Source organism: Idiotropiscis lumnitzeri, chromosome 19 (genome assembly GCF_059441095.1).
Source record: "Idiotropiscis lumnitzeri isolate Australia: NSW breed Sydney's pygmy pipehorse chromosome 19, RoL_Ilum_1.0, whole genome shotgun sequence".
In the NCBI taxonomy this organism is placed as follows: Eukaryota; Metazoa; Chordata; class Actinopteri; order Syngnathiformes; family Syngnathidae; genus Idiotropiscis; species Idiotropiscis lumnitzeri.
The window spans coordinates 6,160,696-6,175,174 of record NC_142409.1 but is presented as its reverse complement, the minus strand read 5'-3'; the positions used below and the strand labels follow the sequence as shown (position 1 = coordinate 6,175,174).

Sequence of the window (14,479 nt, the reverse complement as noted above, 5' to 3'; positions counted from 1 at the left end):
TTGACATTTATGGGTTCTGCTGAAAAGTGACTATTTTGGAGGTACGAGGTTTTGGCCCGACTTTAGCGAAATATACATTAAATACAATGTACTGTGATTTTTATTTTATTTAAATTTTTTTTATCCACTGTGAGACTGTCCATGCTGTTTTGTCAGTCCTCACATTTTCCACTCTACTGCATGACACATTTGTGGTTTTTTTTTTTTTTTAAATAAATCCCGCATTACATCTTGCATGCGGATTGGGTGTCTATGTTGGCATGCTGAGTGACTGTTTTTGAAGGGCGTGTGTTTGTGTGTGTGTTACGTATACGTTGGCGGGTGCAAGTACACAAACCTCTCTGTTTAGTTTCATTTAGAACAGCGACAAAAACCTCATCTGTTTATGTTCTCCTTATCGGCGTGTGTTCAGCTCCTCCCCGTGTCTCTGCTGACACTCTGGTCAGTTTTTTGCTGATCATTTTTTTTTTTTTTTGCTGTGTTTGCTCTGGCATTCACAGGTCATCTCCATAACAAGAGCTCTCATTGACAAACTAAACTGAAGTGACGGTCTGAGAAGATTTTGAAAAGTCCAAATTTGTGCAAAATTAAAACAATATAGTTACAGTGCAATTAAACCGCCAATCTGTTTGGACGCTCTGCAACTTTTGCTTTACCTTGAAACATTTATTTCCATAATTTTGGAGGTATATTTGATGAACTATAGTCAAACCTGTTTAGTCAATTTTAATTGTCCCTCAAGCGTAAAAATAAATGAACCGCTGTTAATATTAAATCCCAAGACCAACAACTGAAATGATGAACGTGCCTCTTGTTTCCTTCGCTTGTACTTTGTGGCATTCATCATTAGCGCTAAAACAAAAAAGTTGATCTGTTTTTGTTTATTTTTAATTTGATAATTTTTCGACAACTGGAGAATTTGACTTGACAGGTTCCAATCTATATCTAAATGAAATCAATGAATCCAAGTCTTTTCCTGCGGGTGCTTGTCTATAGGGCGATGAGGAACTGATGATCGATGATGTTGCAGTGTCTGACCAACTATGGGTAAGGCCAGCTTACTGCAAAGTGCTTTTGTCGACCAAGTGCATACAATTGAACTCATCTATTATTTGCACGTTTGAGTTTGGCGATGGATTCGTACTGGTCGAGTTTAGCTTTTTTACACTCTATGAAATTTTTTACATGAGCTTCATTCATTCAAAAAGATTTTTCTTAAAAGCAATGAAAATAAAATATAGTTGTACTGCAAATATAAAAGGAGGTTTGACAGAGAGCAGAGATAATACATAATAAGCATGTGTGGAATCTCGACAAAAATAATCGAAATATCCTTGGTAGAATAACAAACCAAATATATCTGAATATGATACGAAAAAAATTCAACCATTGCCAATGTAAGCTTTGCGCCCTTGACTTAGCCTTTGGTAATATTATTTTGTTCTGGTAAATAATGATTTAATCTTGTGATCCTCTTGAATTATGTTCAAAGTGCTCGGAGGCCCGGGATGCCCTTGTTTTGACTCATGACACTGAATAATGTTTTTCAAGTTTGGATTTGGTAATATTTGGCCCGTCGAAAAACAAATCCCTTCTTTCATTCTGTGACAGAGAGGCAGCGGAATGTGTATGCTAAAAATAAATGAAATACGGATGAGGGTCAAATTGAATTGTTTAGCCAGGAAAACGAAATAATCGTCTAATTTAGTTCCTTCTGTCGCTACAATACATGAATGGCTTTATTGTGAATTTGAGAGGTCTGTAAATATACAAGTTGAGCGTGAAAATTCATTGGACGAGCTCGGATTTGTTCAAAGTAAAGAAAACGCGAAAGTGAATCTAGCTCATGCATGACTTTTTTTTTTTCACCTTGATTGTTTGTGTAAAAAGGATGAGGAGATGCGAGTCCACTTAGTGCTTATGACTTCCCATGTTCCTTTTCTTCTTTACTCGCTTTTCTCTTAACATTCCTTGTTGAGGCTTCATGTCAAAAAAAGAAAAGGAAAAAGCAAAAACATGCAAAGTTCACCTTTTCATCCTCTCACGTCATGTCTGAAACTCTGATTTTGTGAGCTTTTTACAGTTATGTTTCCCCCCCCCAAAGGTTTAGGTTAGAAATTCCAAGTAGTTCGACCTCAGGGGCAAGTTTCCACTCTACTTGATTTCGCAATTCCCTTAATGTCTCTCGGAAGACTATCACTGATACTGCCAACAATGTGAATTCACGTTCACGTGCCAGTGGGGTGACTTTGGAAATGGTTTAAGGTGACGCTGTCCTACTGCTTTGTGCTATTCCCCCGAAGCTCGTTTGCTTCACTTTTGGAATCAGCCAGCCAAAGTTCATGCAGTTATTTATTTATTTTTTTAATCATAAAAAGCCATATCACCTTACTTATTCATTTGAGCTCTTGGGTGTGTACGATCAAATCAGTTTGGGGGCCAACCGAAATGTCAGACATATATGCAATGAAATTATTATTATTATTATTAATCATTGGTAAAAAAAAATTAGAATGTGCATCCCTTGTAACACAGAGAATAGAAAAATTCTAACTTCTCATCCCCCTTACATGGAAAATTATTATTATTTTTCATTTATTTATTTATTAATTTTTATGATAATTGCAGAGTATTTAAGAATCTCTTCATTCCACTTTCACTCCGCCGTCTTATTTTCTTCATCCTTTCTCTTGGTTGCTGGCTGTGAAGGCCCACAAATCTTCCAGATCCGTTCGGGTGGATGAGAGGCACCCCTGGAGACGGAAGGTGACCCTTAAACAAAAATATATATAATATCCCACCCACATTTCTCTCACCCACTGGCAGAATTAAGTACACACGGTTCAAAAGCTCCTCACAGACACGCTGATGGATTAACAGAAAGTTTAGCTTTCACCTATTTTGCTTGGTTACGAGTGACTGTTTTTTATCAAGTGTAGAAAATGCTGATTGAATTAGCGAGAGGTGCTTTCTTTGCTGTTTTGTGTGCTGTGAAATAATCTGGTTTGAATTAAAGTATGGCATAAAATATTCCTAAGAGTGATGAAACTCACGGGAAAGCGAGTGGTTGGCTTTAATTTTTAAATTTTTTTTTTTTTTTTTTGGCGCTATCCTGTACCAGAGAATGACTGAAGCTGCGATGGAGTCCCAGAGGATTGAGGCCCAGATGTCCATCCAGGAGAGGAAAGAGCAGATCGAAGCTCAAGAAGAGGCCTGGAAGTCGAAAGGCCACGGAGCCGCCAACGATTCCACCCAGTTCACCGTGGCAGCACGCATGGCGAAGAAAGGTCAGAAGACTATTTCTTTAGATTTTTTTTTCTCTTTTTTTCATGTCTCTTTGGTGACTTTTTCTTTTGTTTGTTCATGCATCAGGTTTGGCCTCCCCCTCAACTTTGCAATCGTCATCTCGACCAAAGAACAGCAGCCCTGCCATCTCCAAACCACAAGATGGTCAGTTTTTAATTACCCCCTCCCCCTAAATCTCTCCTGTAAAAGATCTCCACCTTTTTTTACTCAATGTGACCTTGCTGCACCGCCTTTTTCACGCTGCTACAATGTGGTCTATTCTAGAGACCAATTTAACGCTGGGGAAGTTCAATTTACACTGTGTTGTGTTTTGTATTTATCCCTAACAGATGTGCAGGAGATGGATGATGCCGAAGGTTTATTTCTTTTTCAGTTTTTGAAACTAACAAAACTGCACAAACGCTAACATGTTTGCGGTGACTGTTTTTATTTCACCAGCCTGTTAGTGGTGTCATTAATTTGTTAGTATTTATTAAGAAGTTTGTAAATTGTGTGGAATTGCTGTATGATTGATTAATCATGTCTCGAGCAATTTGAGGCATAATGAGTGTCATGAGTACTTGGCTGTAACGAGCAGATGTGCAATTTATAATCTGCAGATAAACATCATATTGTTGAAAGTGTGCAAACTGTTCCCTTTAAATTTTTAACCATCTAAAATTCATGATGAAATATTTAAAACCTAACAATTGATTCATTGATTGTTTGTGACTTCTTTTTACTGACAGTCGGGACCAAGCAAATTTGGATGCATTACGTTGACGTTCGTTGTTAAAAGTCAACATAGTGGCCGCCTGCTCTAAGATGGGGCGCGAGCTAAATAGAACACGGCTCACGTTTATGATTCTAACAAGCTGTGTTCGTGTTGTTGTGCAGAGATCAAGGCAATACCGGATCTGAACCTGGAGTCAGACGGGAAACTGGAAAAGCTCGAGTCGTTCCTCGGCAAGATCAATAGTAAAGGTCAGAACTCAGCCTGGTGTACATGTATTGAATGTGGCCGTGCTATTTTTGCAGTTCAGGGGATCCTTTGGTTTACGACAGAGTTAGGTGCATACTCTCAAAGCGCTGTTGTCTATCACTAACCTATGTCAATACAGTAGCGAAGTGATAAATATTGTACAGATTTTTTTCTTTCCTAGGGCATAAAAATGGAACCATCAAATGAAAGTATGGCGGCAAGATAGCAACAAAGTAGTCTTACTCTGCGACCCAAACTTCATTGCGTTCCATTCGTCGAAACCAAACGACCGCTCTTTACAGTATTTCTTGCATCTCATCTGTTGACGTATAATTCCGACATCAACTACTTGCAAATCTTATAAGTATTTGACTTTTATAATATGCAGGTTAAATGAATGTTACCTCTAAACTTTTGATTGTCAATGTTTCAATGCGAGTAAGAATGTGTAAATAAATAAAAAAAAATAAATGGTTGGTCTAGGTCAAGGCAAACTCCGGCCCGGGGGCCACATGCGGCCCGTTAAACGTTTTCATCCGGCCCACCGAACTTGAAAACAAATTAAGTGAATAAACCTTATTAATGTTTTATTTTCTAAATACCGTGGTTTTTCAAAGACATATATATATATATATATTGTTGGAATGCTTTTGTTTACTTTCATTTAAAATTAAATGTATTTATTTTCTCCAATGAGGTGAGGTTACCAAAACACTCCACCCATCTGCTACTGGTCCGGCCCCTCTGTCAAATTTTAGAACCCATTGTGGCCCGCCAATCAAAAGCTTTGCCCACCCCTGGTCTAGGTTGTGATTGCAACTGACCCTTGTTGTCACCTCAATAGTCGTGCTGCCCGAGGCTACTGTCACGGTAACAGAGAAGAAGATTAAGGAAGTCATGACCCTGGAAGATGAGACTTTTTCCAAGTTCTATCGCCAAGTGGAAGAGCCGCCGACCATCGCCAACACGGTGGAGCTGGCTGACGATTTTGACGCCATCTACGGGCCGCAGGTTCCAACGTAAGCGTCACTCTTGGGCATCATCGTTAATTAGTTTCTCGCAGGAAAATGACAACACCCTCTGACCTCTCCTTAGGCTGATGTCGGACATGGTGCAGCACAAGCGAGCGGTGCGGCCAACGCGTAACGTTCAAGCGTCAAAGAACCCGCTGAAGATGCTCGCCGCCAGAGAGGACATCAGACACGAATATACTGAGCAGCGACTCAACGTCGGCCTTCTGGAGAGCAGGCGGATGAAGGCGGAGAAAAGTGAGTCGGATTGGAATGAAGTGAGCCACTCGCTGTTGTTACTGCACTGAACGCGTGTGACTCTAAACTCAGAAATGCAGAAGTATTTGCATTTTTTAAATTTTTTTAATTTGGTGGAGGGCTGTCTGAAATGTTTGTAAGTAGTCTTTAAAATGTGGATGAGTGAAAGATCATGTATGCAGCTGGTGTTTATTGGGAAAAAAAACCCAATTAAAAATCCAGTCTCCTGTGACCTTGATCAGGATAAATTGACGGAACGAGAAATGGTCCGCTGAGTCCTCTTCAGCGTATTCAAAAGACTCTCAATGGGGTTAAACTCTAGACTCAATGGTGGCCAAGCCATGTGTAAAAATGCTTTCTCATGCTCCATGAAGCACTCTTTCGCTATTTGAGCCCCGGTAATCCTGGCATTGTCGTCTGGGAATATGCCAGCAGGGAAGGCGAAGAAAATATATGGAGTGGAACGCAAAAGTCTCTTCATCAAACAGATATTGTAATTGAAGTAGGCCTTGCTCGCCCCGAGAGTCAACAACTGATGAATACATGATACTGTAGCATAAAAATTCCCCGCTGACATGCATTTTAAAAAGGAAAGGTGGAACAGACAGCAAGCTCCCACTGGGCTTCAAATTACCGTCATCTGTTTCCTGCCATTGAACAAAGCAGTCATCACAAGATCAGTATTGTTATTTTTTTTTAAGCTACGTTTACTCTGTTTGTTTGGCGATTGTGACACCATTAGGCCCCTCTTGTAATTTCCTCTCACGTCTCTCCACAGCAATAAATAAACGTCTATATTTACGTCAACCTGATGCCTGAAGTGTAGGCACAACACAGTCTTTGTATCTTTCAGGGGTCATATGTACTGATTTAAGTTTGTAAGTTGTATTTATCGTCTACTTTAAAGGGGAAGTCCACCCCAAAAAATTCTTTGCAATATTGTTCTGTAATGCTCTATGAGCCTTCACTAGTCTAAACAGTGCAGTCGGATTAATGGAATCTGACCTAAACAGTAAAATCCACCTTTTTTTTTAGTCATCTCAGTGGGTGGCCATTTTGTCACTTCTGTCGACTAAAAATGACATCACAGTTGCTCACCTGATTTCTGAATCGGAGCCATGATTGGTCGTCATCTGAGCCCTGAGCAACTCTGATGTCATTTTTAGTTGACAGAAGAGACAAAATGGCCACCCTCAGGGTGGCTTTTACTTCTTAACTCATATTCCACGAATGGGATATGAATCAGAATACCATGTTTTGACTAGTGGGTCTGCATAGAACACATTCTTGTAAAGGACATTTTTGGGGTTGACTTCCCCTTTAAAGTTAATGCAGCCTCTGTGTGTTGTTCCCACCGCAGTGAACAAGAACTCCAATTTGTCAGATGTGGCCCTGGCCGGTCTTGCCAGCAAAGAGAACTTCAGCAATGTTAACCTGCGCAGCGTGAACATCTCTGAGCAGATGTCCAACAACAGTGCCGTACCTTACAAGAAACTCATGCTCTTGCAGGTCAAAGGTCAGTCACAGACAGACAGGGAAACTGTCACCATCTTATGTTTCCTGCAGGTTCCATAATGACTGCTTTGTGTTGTATGCCAAAGACATTAATTAATAAATATCAACACGTGCTGCTGTGACTGAAAACAGTGAAGCCTCTTCAAAGACGCCAGCCAAGAGGCAGTCTTAAGCAGCTGCTCCATTCAGCTTTTGCGCAAAACAGAAAAAAGAGATGACTGTTTTGAAGGATGCTGCTTCAAGGGCACTCTTTGGGAATGAAATCTAAAAAGGCACGAGACTGTCTATTTTAGCGTCTTTGCACCTCCTCTGCATGTCTGTCGATGACAGCTGCGGCTCTAAATCCTTCTCCGCAAGTCACGTCACACCCTCCCGAGCTGCTGCAAATCCGTAAAAGCGGCCTGCCGCTTTGTCAGGTGGTCAACTTGAAGTTGTTGTTTAAGGTTGCCTTGTGTTGTTGTTGAAAAGGTAATGGATGGATCAGTGAGCTGGCGAAAAATGTAAATTAAGATTTTTAATTTATGTTTAAATTCCCCAAAATCATGAAACTTAAGCATGCCAAAGACAATTTGGAAAATCACGTTCTAATTCTGTGGAAATTCCTGTTTCGAGGCCTGCTTCGGTGCCTTTGGTGTGGAAGAACTTGAGCCTTGACCTCAACTCCATGTGCTAAAATCTTCAGGCAAAATCTTTTAGAAAGATTTCCTAGAAGCCTGATTTTACGCAATTTTCACTTCCTACAGTTGATTGCTGTTTGATTTCTTTAGTGTGTATTTTCACACAAATGTTATTTTCGTTAAATGGGCAATACTAATTTAAACAAGTGTTTTAGAAATTGGACGTGTGAATGGATATGCACCCGGGATGGAAAATAACTCAAACTTTTTTTTTTTTCTCCGCAAGGCCGTCGGCATATCCAGACCAGGCTAGTGGAGCCAAGAGCGTCATCACTGAACAGTGGTGACTGTTTCCTCCTTATCACTCCGCATCACTGCTTCATCTGGACAGGAGAGTTTGCAAACGTCATTGAGAAGAACAAGGTGAGGCCTGACGTTGTCAAAACCGCCGTGGAGTGTGCATGCAAACACGTTTGGCTGAAAATTGTCATCACTTTAATCCACATGTCATTCTTGTGCTTTCAGGCTTCAGAGTTGGGCAACTTCATCCAAAGCAAGAGAGATCTGGGTTGTCGCGCCGACTACGTCCAGGTCATCGAGGAAGGCGTCAATACTCACAGCCACGCTGCCAAGGAGTTCTGGAAGATCCTGGGAGGCCACGCGAGTTACCAGTGTAAGAGTTCAAGTCCAAAGATGACCGCTTTCGTAGAAGCACACATCAGCTAAGTAACTTTGTCCGTGTAGCAGCAGGAACACCGGATGAGGATGAGCTTTATGAAGGCGCCATTGTGGAGACGAACTGTATTTATCGTCTGATGGACAACAAACTGGTGCCAGATGACGATTTTTGGGCCAAGATACCCCGCTGTTCCCTACTCGAACCAAAAGAGGTCGGACATTTACTGCACAAGTCATGAAACAAAAATGTCTTTCTCAGTTGGAACTGACATTTATGTTGGGTTGGGGAAATGGTGTTCTCTGCGCAGGTTCTGGTTTTTGACTTTGGGAGCGAGATGTACATTTGGCATGGGAAGGAAGTGACACTGGCTCAGAGGAAGGTGGCCTTCCAGCTAGCCAAACACCTGTGGAACGGAACTTTTGACTACACCAACTGTGACATCAACCCGCTCGATCCTGGAGAGTGCAACCCTCTCATTCCAAAGTATGGCAACGCATGTAGTACGACTTACAACAACACTGAGTTTTGGAAACGTAAATTGTAGTTTCAGTTTTTGCTGATTTTTTTTTTTGTGCAATTTTTTATGTTTTTAACATTTTTGTTATTTTTTTTTTTGAGGGTGGGGGAATTTTAATTTTCATCAACTATAATAGCCTTGGTCTGTTGTAGGAAAGGCCAAGGCCGTCCTGACTGGGCAATATTTGGCAGACTGACTCATCACAATGAAACCACGTTGTTCAAAGAGAAGTTTTTAGACTGGAGCGACTCCAGGAAAACACCCAGCCCCACTAAAACCAACAACAACAACCACGCTATTGATCACAAGGTACCAGAAAGGTCGACATCAAAGTAGTGCCGCTTTTATGGTGTGTGCGCCACCTCATATGCTCTCTGCTTGACTCGCATCCTAGGATCAGACCACCTCAGATCAGCCTCATGCCTACGACGCCGCTCTTATGATGCCCCTCCACCAGGCGCCCATCTGCACCGTCGTGGACGGCTTGAATGTGGGGCGGGGTTACGGCTTGGTGGAGGTGGACGACTGGCGCTGCTACGAGATCAGCACGCTCGCCGTGGAGGTGTGGCACATCCTGGAGTTCGACTACAGCCGTCTGCCGCGCCAAAGCATCGGCCAGTTCCACGAGGGTGATGCCTACGTGGTCAAGTGGAAATATATGGTCAGCACCGCAGGTTAGTAGTTGAATGTGGGATCTATTTTCAGTTAATTTGGACTTTTTTTTTTTTTTACTTTCCAAAGACATTTTTTGAAAATGATTCACCCATTTGCAACCTTACATTCACCACTTAAAGTCTTTGACACCCTGCTACATTTGCACTATAATATTGCAGCATCTCTTACATGTCCTCTTAGTTTGGAAGCGGCAAAACCCAGAGCAGCTGAAGACGGCGGGACCCGGCAAAGAAAAATGCTGCTACTTCTTCTGGCAGGGTCGCAACTCCACAGTCAACGAGAAAGGAACGTCGGCGCTCATGACGGTTGAGTTGGATGAGGAGCGAGGAGCACAAGTAAAAGAAAAAAGTTTGCACTCCTTGTATTACATTTATTTTTGCATTTTTTTTTTTTAGTGGAACAACTGCGTTTATTCCCCATCTAGATTCAAGTCCAGCAAGGAAAAGAACCCCCGTGTTTCCTGCAGTGCTTCAAAGGAAAGATGATCGTCCATGCAGGGAAGAGAGAAGAAGAGGAAGAAAACTCTCAGAGTAAATTTCTAGAATCACTCCCTTACCACAGTATTAGGTAGCACTGCACATAGAATCTGATCCAATAAAAAGGCTATGACGAATATATTTTTTTTTACTCAGTATGATTTGAAACTGTAAGCTATTCAACTACAAGAGCAGAACGATTTTTAATAAATACATTAGGTCAACTACATGGCACTAGTGGTAAAAAACAAAAAACAACAACAACAAAAACGCCTATTAACTGGTTTAAAATAAAACAAATAAGATTTGTAACCTTTCATTCTAGGTGACTGGCGACTGTATTGCGTGCGAGGGGAAGTGGAGGTAGAGAGCCACCTTGTGGAGGTAGTGTGCCACTGCAGTAGCCTGCGCTCCAGAGTCTCCATGGTACTGCTGAGCGTCAGCCAATCCCTCATCTACCTCTGGCACGGCTGCAAGTCGCAACCACATACACGGGAGGTGGCGCACACCGCTGCCAGCAGAATCAAAGACCAGTGAGTGGAACTGGAACCCAGGAAATGAACCAACCATTATTTATTTATTTATTGTGATTATTATATTTTTTTCTTGCTCAGTTGTCCTCTAGAAGCAGGCCTCCACAGCAGCAGCAAGGTGACCATACTGGAATGCGACGAGGGAGCGGAGCCTCAAGGTTTCTGGGAGGCCCTCGGCAGGAGAGACAGGAAAGCTTACGACTGCATGCTGCAAGGTGAGAGAGCATTATAGCGTCTACAAAGTATTATAAAAATTAATTGACAGGAGACTCGGACAAGGTCAAACGACCTTAACTTTCATCAGCACCAAATTATGTATACCCAAATTGTCCATTATAGATATAGATATGGATGGATTTTGCTGTTTAACTCATGTTCTGCAAACGCATTATTAATCCGAATGTCATGTTTCAACTAGTGGGCCTGCAAAAAAACATATTCTTATAAAGACATTTCTGGGTTGTTTTCCCCTTTAAATTTGTGTGCAATGAAATTAATTTCCATCTCTATTTTACCTTTGACGCACAGATCCTGGCAGGTTCAACTTCACACCTCGTCTGTACCAGCTGAGCAGCAGCTCGGGGGACTTTGTAGCTGTTGAGTTTCTCTACCCAGCCAGAGACAGCCAGCAGGTCAACTCCATGCCTTTCCTACAAGAGGACCTTTATTCCGCCTCCCAACCAGGTACACATTTCTAACATATACAGTATATAGTTATGTTTTAATTTAATCTCATACCTAATTTATCCTGCTTTGCTTGAGTCATTAATACACTATTTCGTTTTTTAACTGGATACTCGTTGTAAATTACATATACTTGTGAACACACGTCATTGTCTTGTTTCCCCTCCCTCAGCACTGTTCCTGGTTGATAACCACCATGAAGTGTACCTGTGGCAGGGCTGGTGGCCACAGGACAGCGAAAGTACCGGCTCAGCCAGGATCCGCTGGGACTCGGACAGGAAGTGCGCAATGGAGACGGTGCTGCAGTACTGTCGAGGTAAGATGACACTTTTGCATCATGACGTCACACGTACTTCTGGGTGGCTTTCTCCAGTGGCAAATTATTTATTTAAAAAAAAAATTTAAAAAATGGCAGTAATTAAGCACCTTCTGCTGCTATTTTCTAACAGCTAACGATTATGCCCTTTCATCGATTTGCTTAGAAAAGAATCCGAAAAAGGCCCCGAAGGCGTATCTGATCCACGCCGGCCTGGAGCCGCTCACCTTCACCAACATGTTCCCCAGCTGGGAGCACCGCGAGGACATCGCTGAGATCACTGAGCGGGTGTGTGGATGAAATGACACTATCTCATCATCGCACTGCTATCTGATACGGGCCATCGCACTGCTATCCCGTCAAACGCATGCACGCCACTATTGCACAGAACAGATCCAAAGTGCGGGTCAGCCCATGTGGAAAGCATTAACACTATTGATTTTCCTAATTCAATTTATTAGCCACCAGTCGACTCTTCGGGTGCTTTTGACATTAAAATGTGTGTGTGTGTGTGTGTGTGTCTGTATTGTCAGGAGGCTGAGGTGTGTAACCAGATTATTTTGGTGGAAGATGTGTTAGCCAGACTATGTCAGACAGCATACCCTCTGGAAGATCTCCTGGCCCGGCCGCTGCCTGAGGGCGTTGACCCCCTCCGCCTTGAAGTCTACCTCTCTGACGAGGACTTTCAGGTACAAACTTAACACTTACCTATATTTAATTTGAAAGGGTTCAGCTCATAGTGTCCGTTTCTTCGAGAGATTCTAAGTTGCGGCTCGGGTTTCGTAAACTGCAGCTGTGTTGTTAGTGTTTAAAAAGTGTAACTCAACAGGGGCATGCTTTGAACTATGTAAGATGTAAGAAAATAAATGTCACTTAAAAAAAAAATCTCTGAATAACTTTGAAAAACAGGGTCTCGGACGGTCGTGAATATCGAAAATCCCCCAAGACGGTTTTCAATTTCTTATAAAAGCCGCAAGATGACGCGGAAAAATTATTTTATATTAGACAAGGCTACCGCCTGAACTAAATAATCCTCCATTGATTTCAACATAGTTCCTTGACCAGGTAGATAATGTGAAATATTTACCTTAGACATGGCTTTGGCCTAAGCACAGCGAATAGGTGAGTTTTTCATTAAATAACAGAAATGAGATTCCCCTCAAAAGTCTGCGAATGGGTGCAATTTATTAACAGAATATTTGGGAGTTGAATAACAACAAGCGCTACTATTAACTGTTTGTCCATTTGACTCTGGAACAGATTATTTCTAAGAATCTTATTTCCTATGGCAACAAATTGTCAGTCATCTCAAATTTGACCTTAGAAAATCCGATTTATGGAGTTTTATTTTGTTTCGGGGTGTAGCTTCTATCTCGCTCGTTCTTTCGCCAGTCAAATCCATGAAATAGGAGACAAAGTTGAGTTTGTGGTTGAGTACACTGTCATGAACGGTGATAGATGGCATCATCTAAAGTTTCCGCCCACTTTCTACAATACTTGTTTTCATGAATACTGCGACTCTCCTGTCGCTCTATATTGATTCTTTAGTTATCCCTCATCAGTCGTCCATCTTTTCCTGTCAATTCATTTTTCATTACACGTTGCCCTCCTGCCTCCATCCTCTTTCCCTTTCTAAATGCATCTGTTGTCCGTTCCGCTCTCCAGGGCGTTGGTGCCTGTGGAAAGGTGAGTGGTCGGAGATCAGCATGGATGGAGCGCCCTCGCTCTCTCAACTCGTTTTCTTAACTATTTATCCGCCATGAATTAAAATACCTGTTTTGCTAGCATGTTGACTCACCATCTAGCAGCTGGCGTGGACACCAAACTGACTCCGGCATACACTCATAAGTAGTTTGGAAATGCATGTGTGTTCTCAAGGCTTCCTGTGAGAATTCCTTTTTTTTGCTGTGATGCAGATTTATTTATTTTTATTTTTTTATGTTATTGTTCCCACAGAAAGGCTTGGAGATGACGAGGGAAGAGTACGCCGGTTTGCCTGCCTGGAAGCAGGTGAACTTGAAGAAATCCAAAGGGCTTTTCTAAACAGAGCCGCAATTATGTATGTATGTATGTTCAAGTCATTGGCGTTTTGTTTGCGGGTTGAGAGGCTCAGGAGCAGCCTCTCCTGAGTCGACCTTCAAATGGAGATAATGAAGACTGAAGATGAGAGGCTTGCCAGCTTCTTGTTTATTTTTTTCTTCACTTTCCGTGCTTGTTTGTAAAATAAAATGGCACCTGTGTGGTTGAGAGGGCTGTTTTATAGTGTGCATGCATGTACATATTATCTAGCGTTGATCTCTTTTTGTCTCCTTTGTTTGATTCTTTTCGTGAAAATAATTTATATTTATATTCAAGTAGGACAAACCTAAGCTAATTAAAAAAAATCTGGATATAGAATACTATTGTCTTGTGTTTGAAAACGTTTTTTTTTGTAATCCTCCGTTGCTGTACAGGTAAAACATGTTTGCCAGTTAATCAAAATAATGCAACTTTTATTATGATGACTTGTTTAATGACTAACAAAAGATAATGAAATGCATTTGCTTTTTAAAAAGCTACACTGTAGTGCCTTGTTTTTGTGTACAGTTTATATACAGATCACAGTCTGCCTTTTAAGACGAAGTGAAATAAACCCTGGATGTGGAAATGCGTGTCAGATAATGTGTCATCTTGTGTTGTTTACGTCGGAGATTTTAACTCGGTGTGTTGCGGGAAAGTTTCATTTAAATGTTTCCAATTTATTACAGCACTTGGTTTTGGCAAGTTAATTGCCTTTGTGGTGCAGCTGCGGCTCGGTATAGAGATGTTTCATGTCATTTGGTAGAAGTAGGTCGTGTATTAATGGACGAGTAATTTAAGATAATAGAATCATTTCGTAGAATCAAGCCTTGTACCATTGCGTGTATTTCTTGAAATCATCTGTTTTTATAAG

At 41.5% G+C, this 14,479-nt stretch overlaps 1 protein-coding gene across 10 annotated transcripts in view; it reads left to right on the top strand.

The window, feature by feature from the left end:
• svila (supervillin a) overlaps positions 1–14,198 on the top strand; it is a 45,553-nt gene extending 31,355 nt beyond the window's left edge. For 7 of the 10 annotated variants that reach the window (XM_088282946.1, XM_088282948.1, XM_088282944.1 and 4 more), the window contains 22 exons: positions 997–1,047; positions 3,122–3,287; positions 3,373–3,450; positions 4,183–4,269; positions 5,112–5,286; positions 5,363–5,535; positions 6,896–7,051; positions 7,954–8,090; positions 8,193–8,340; positions 8,412–8,557; positions 8,654–8,829; positions 9,016–9,172; positions 9,258–9,537; positions 9,719–9,873; positions 9,963–10,068; positions 10,340–10,547; positions 10,629–10,762; positions 11,076–11,231; positions 11,404–11,547; positions 11,714–11,835; positions 12,081–12,236; positions 13,504–14,198. In XM_088282946.1, the coding sequence (XP_088139072.1) occupies positions 997–1,047; positions 3,122–3,287; positions 3,373–3,450; positions 4,183–4,269; positions 5,112–5,286; positions 5,363–5,535; positions 6,896–7,051; positions 7,954–8,090; positions 8,193–8,340; positions 8,412–8,557; positions 8,654–8,829; positions 9,016–9,172; positions 9,258–9,537; positions 9,719–9,873; positions 9,963–10,068; positions 10,340–10,547; positions 10,629–10,762; positions 11,076–11,231; positions 11,404–11,547; positions 11,714–11,835; positions 12,081–12,236; positions 13,504–13,590 (3,198 nt within the window). In that variant the 3' untranslated portion in view covers positions 13,591–14,198. Of the gene's footprint in view, positions 1–996; positions 1,048–3,121; positions 3,288–3,372; positions 3,451–4,182; positions 4,270–5,111; positions 5,287–5,362; positions 5,536–6,895; positions 7,052–7,953; positions 8,091–8,192; positions 8,341–8,411; positions 8,558–8,653; positions 8,830–9,015; positions 9,173–9,257; positions 9,538–9,718; positions 9,887–9,962; positions 10,069–10,339; positions 10,548–10,628; positions 10,763–11,075; positions 11,232–11,403; positions 11,548–11,713; positions 11,836–12,080; positions 12,237–13,503 lie in introns of those variants that run through there. The other 3 variants (XM_088282943.1, XM_088282945.1, XM_088282950.1) reach the window with 3 other exon arrangements.
• Positions 14,199–14,479: the final 281 nt, after the last annotated feature.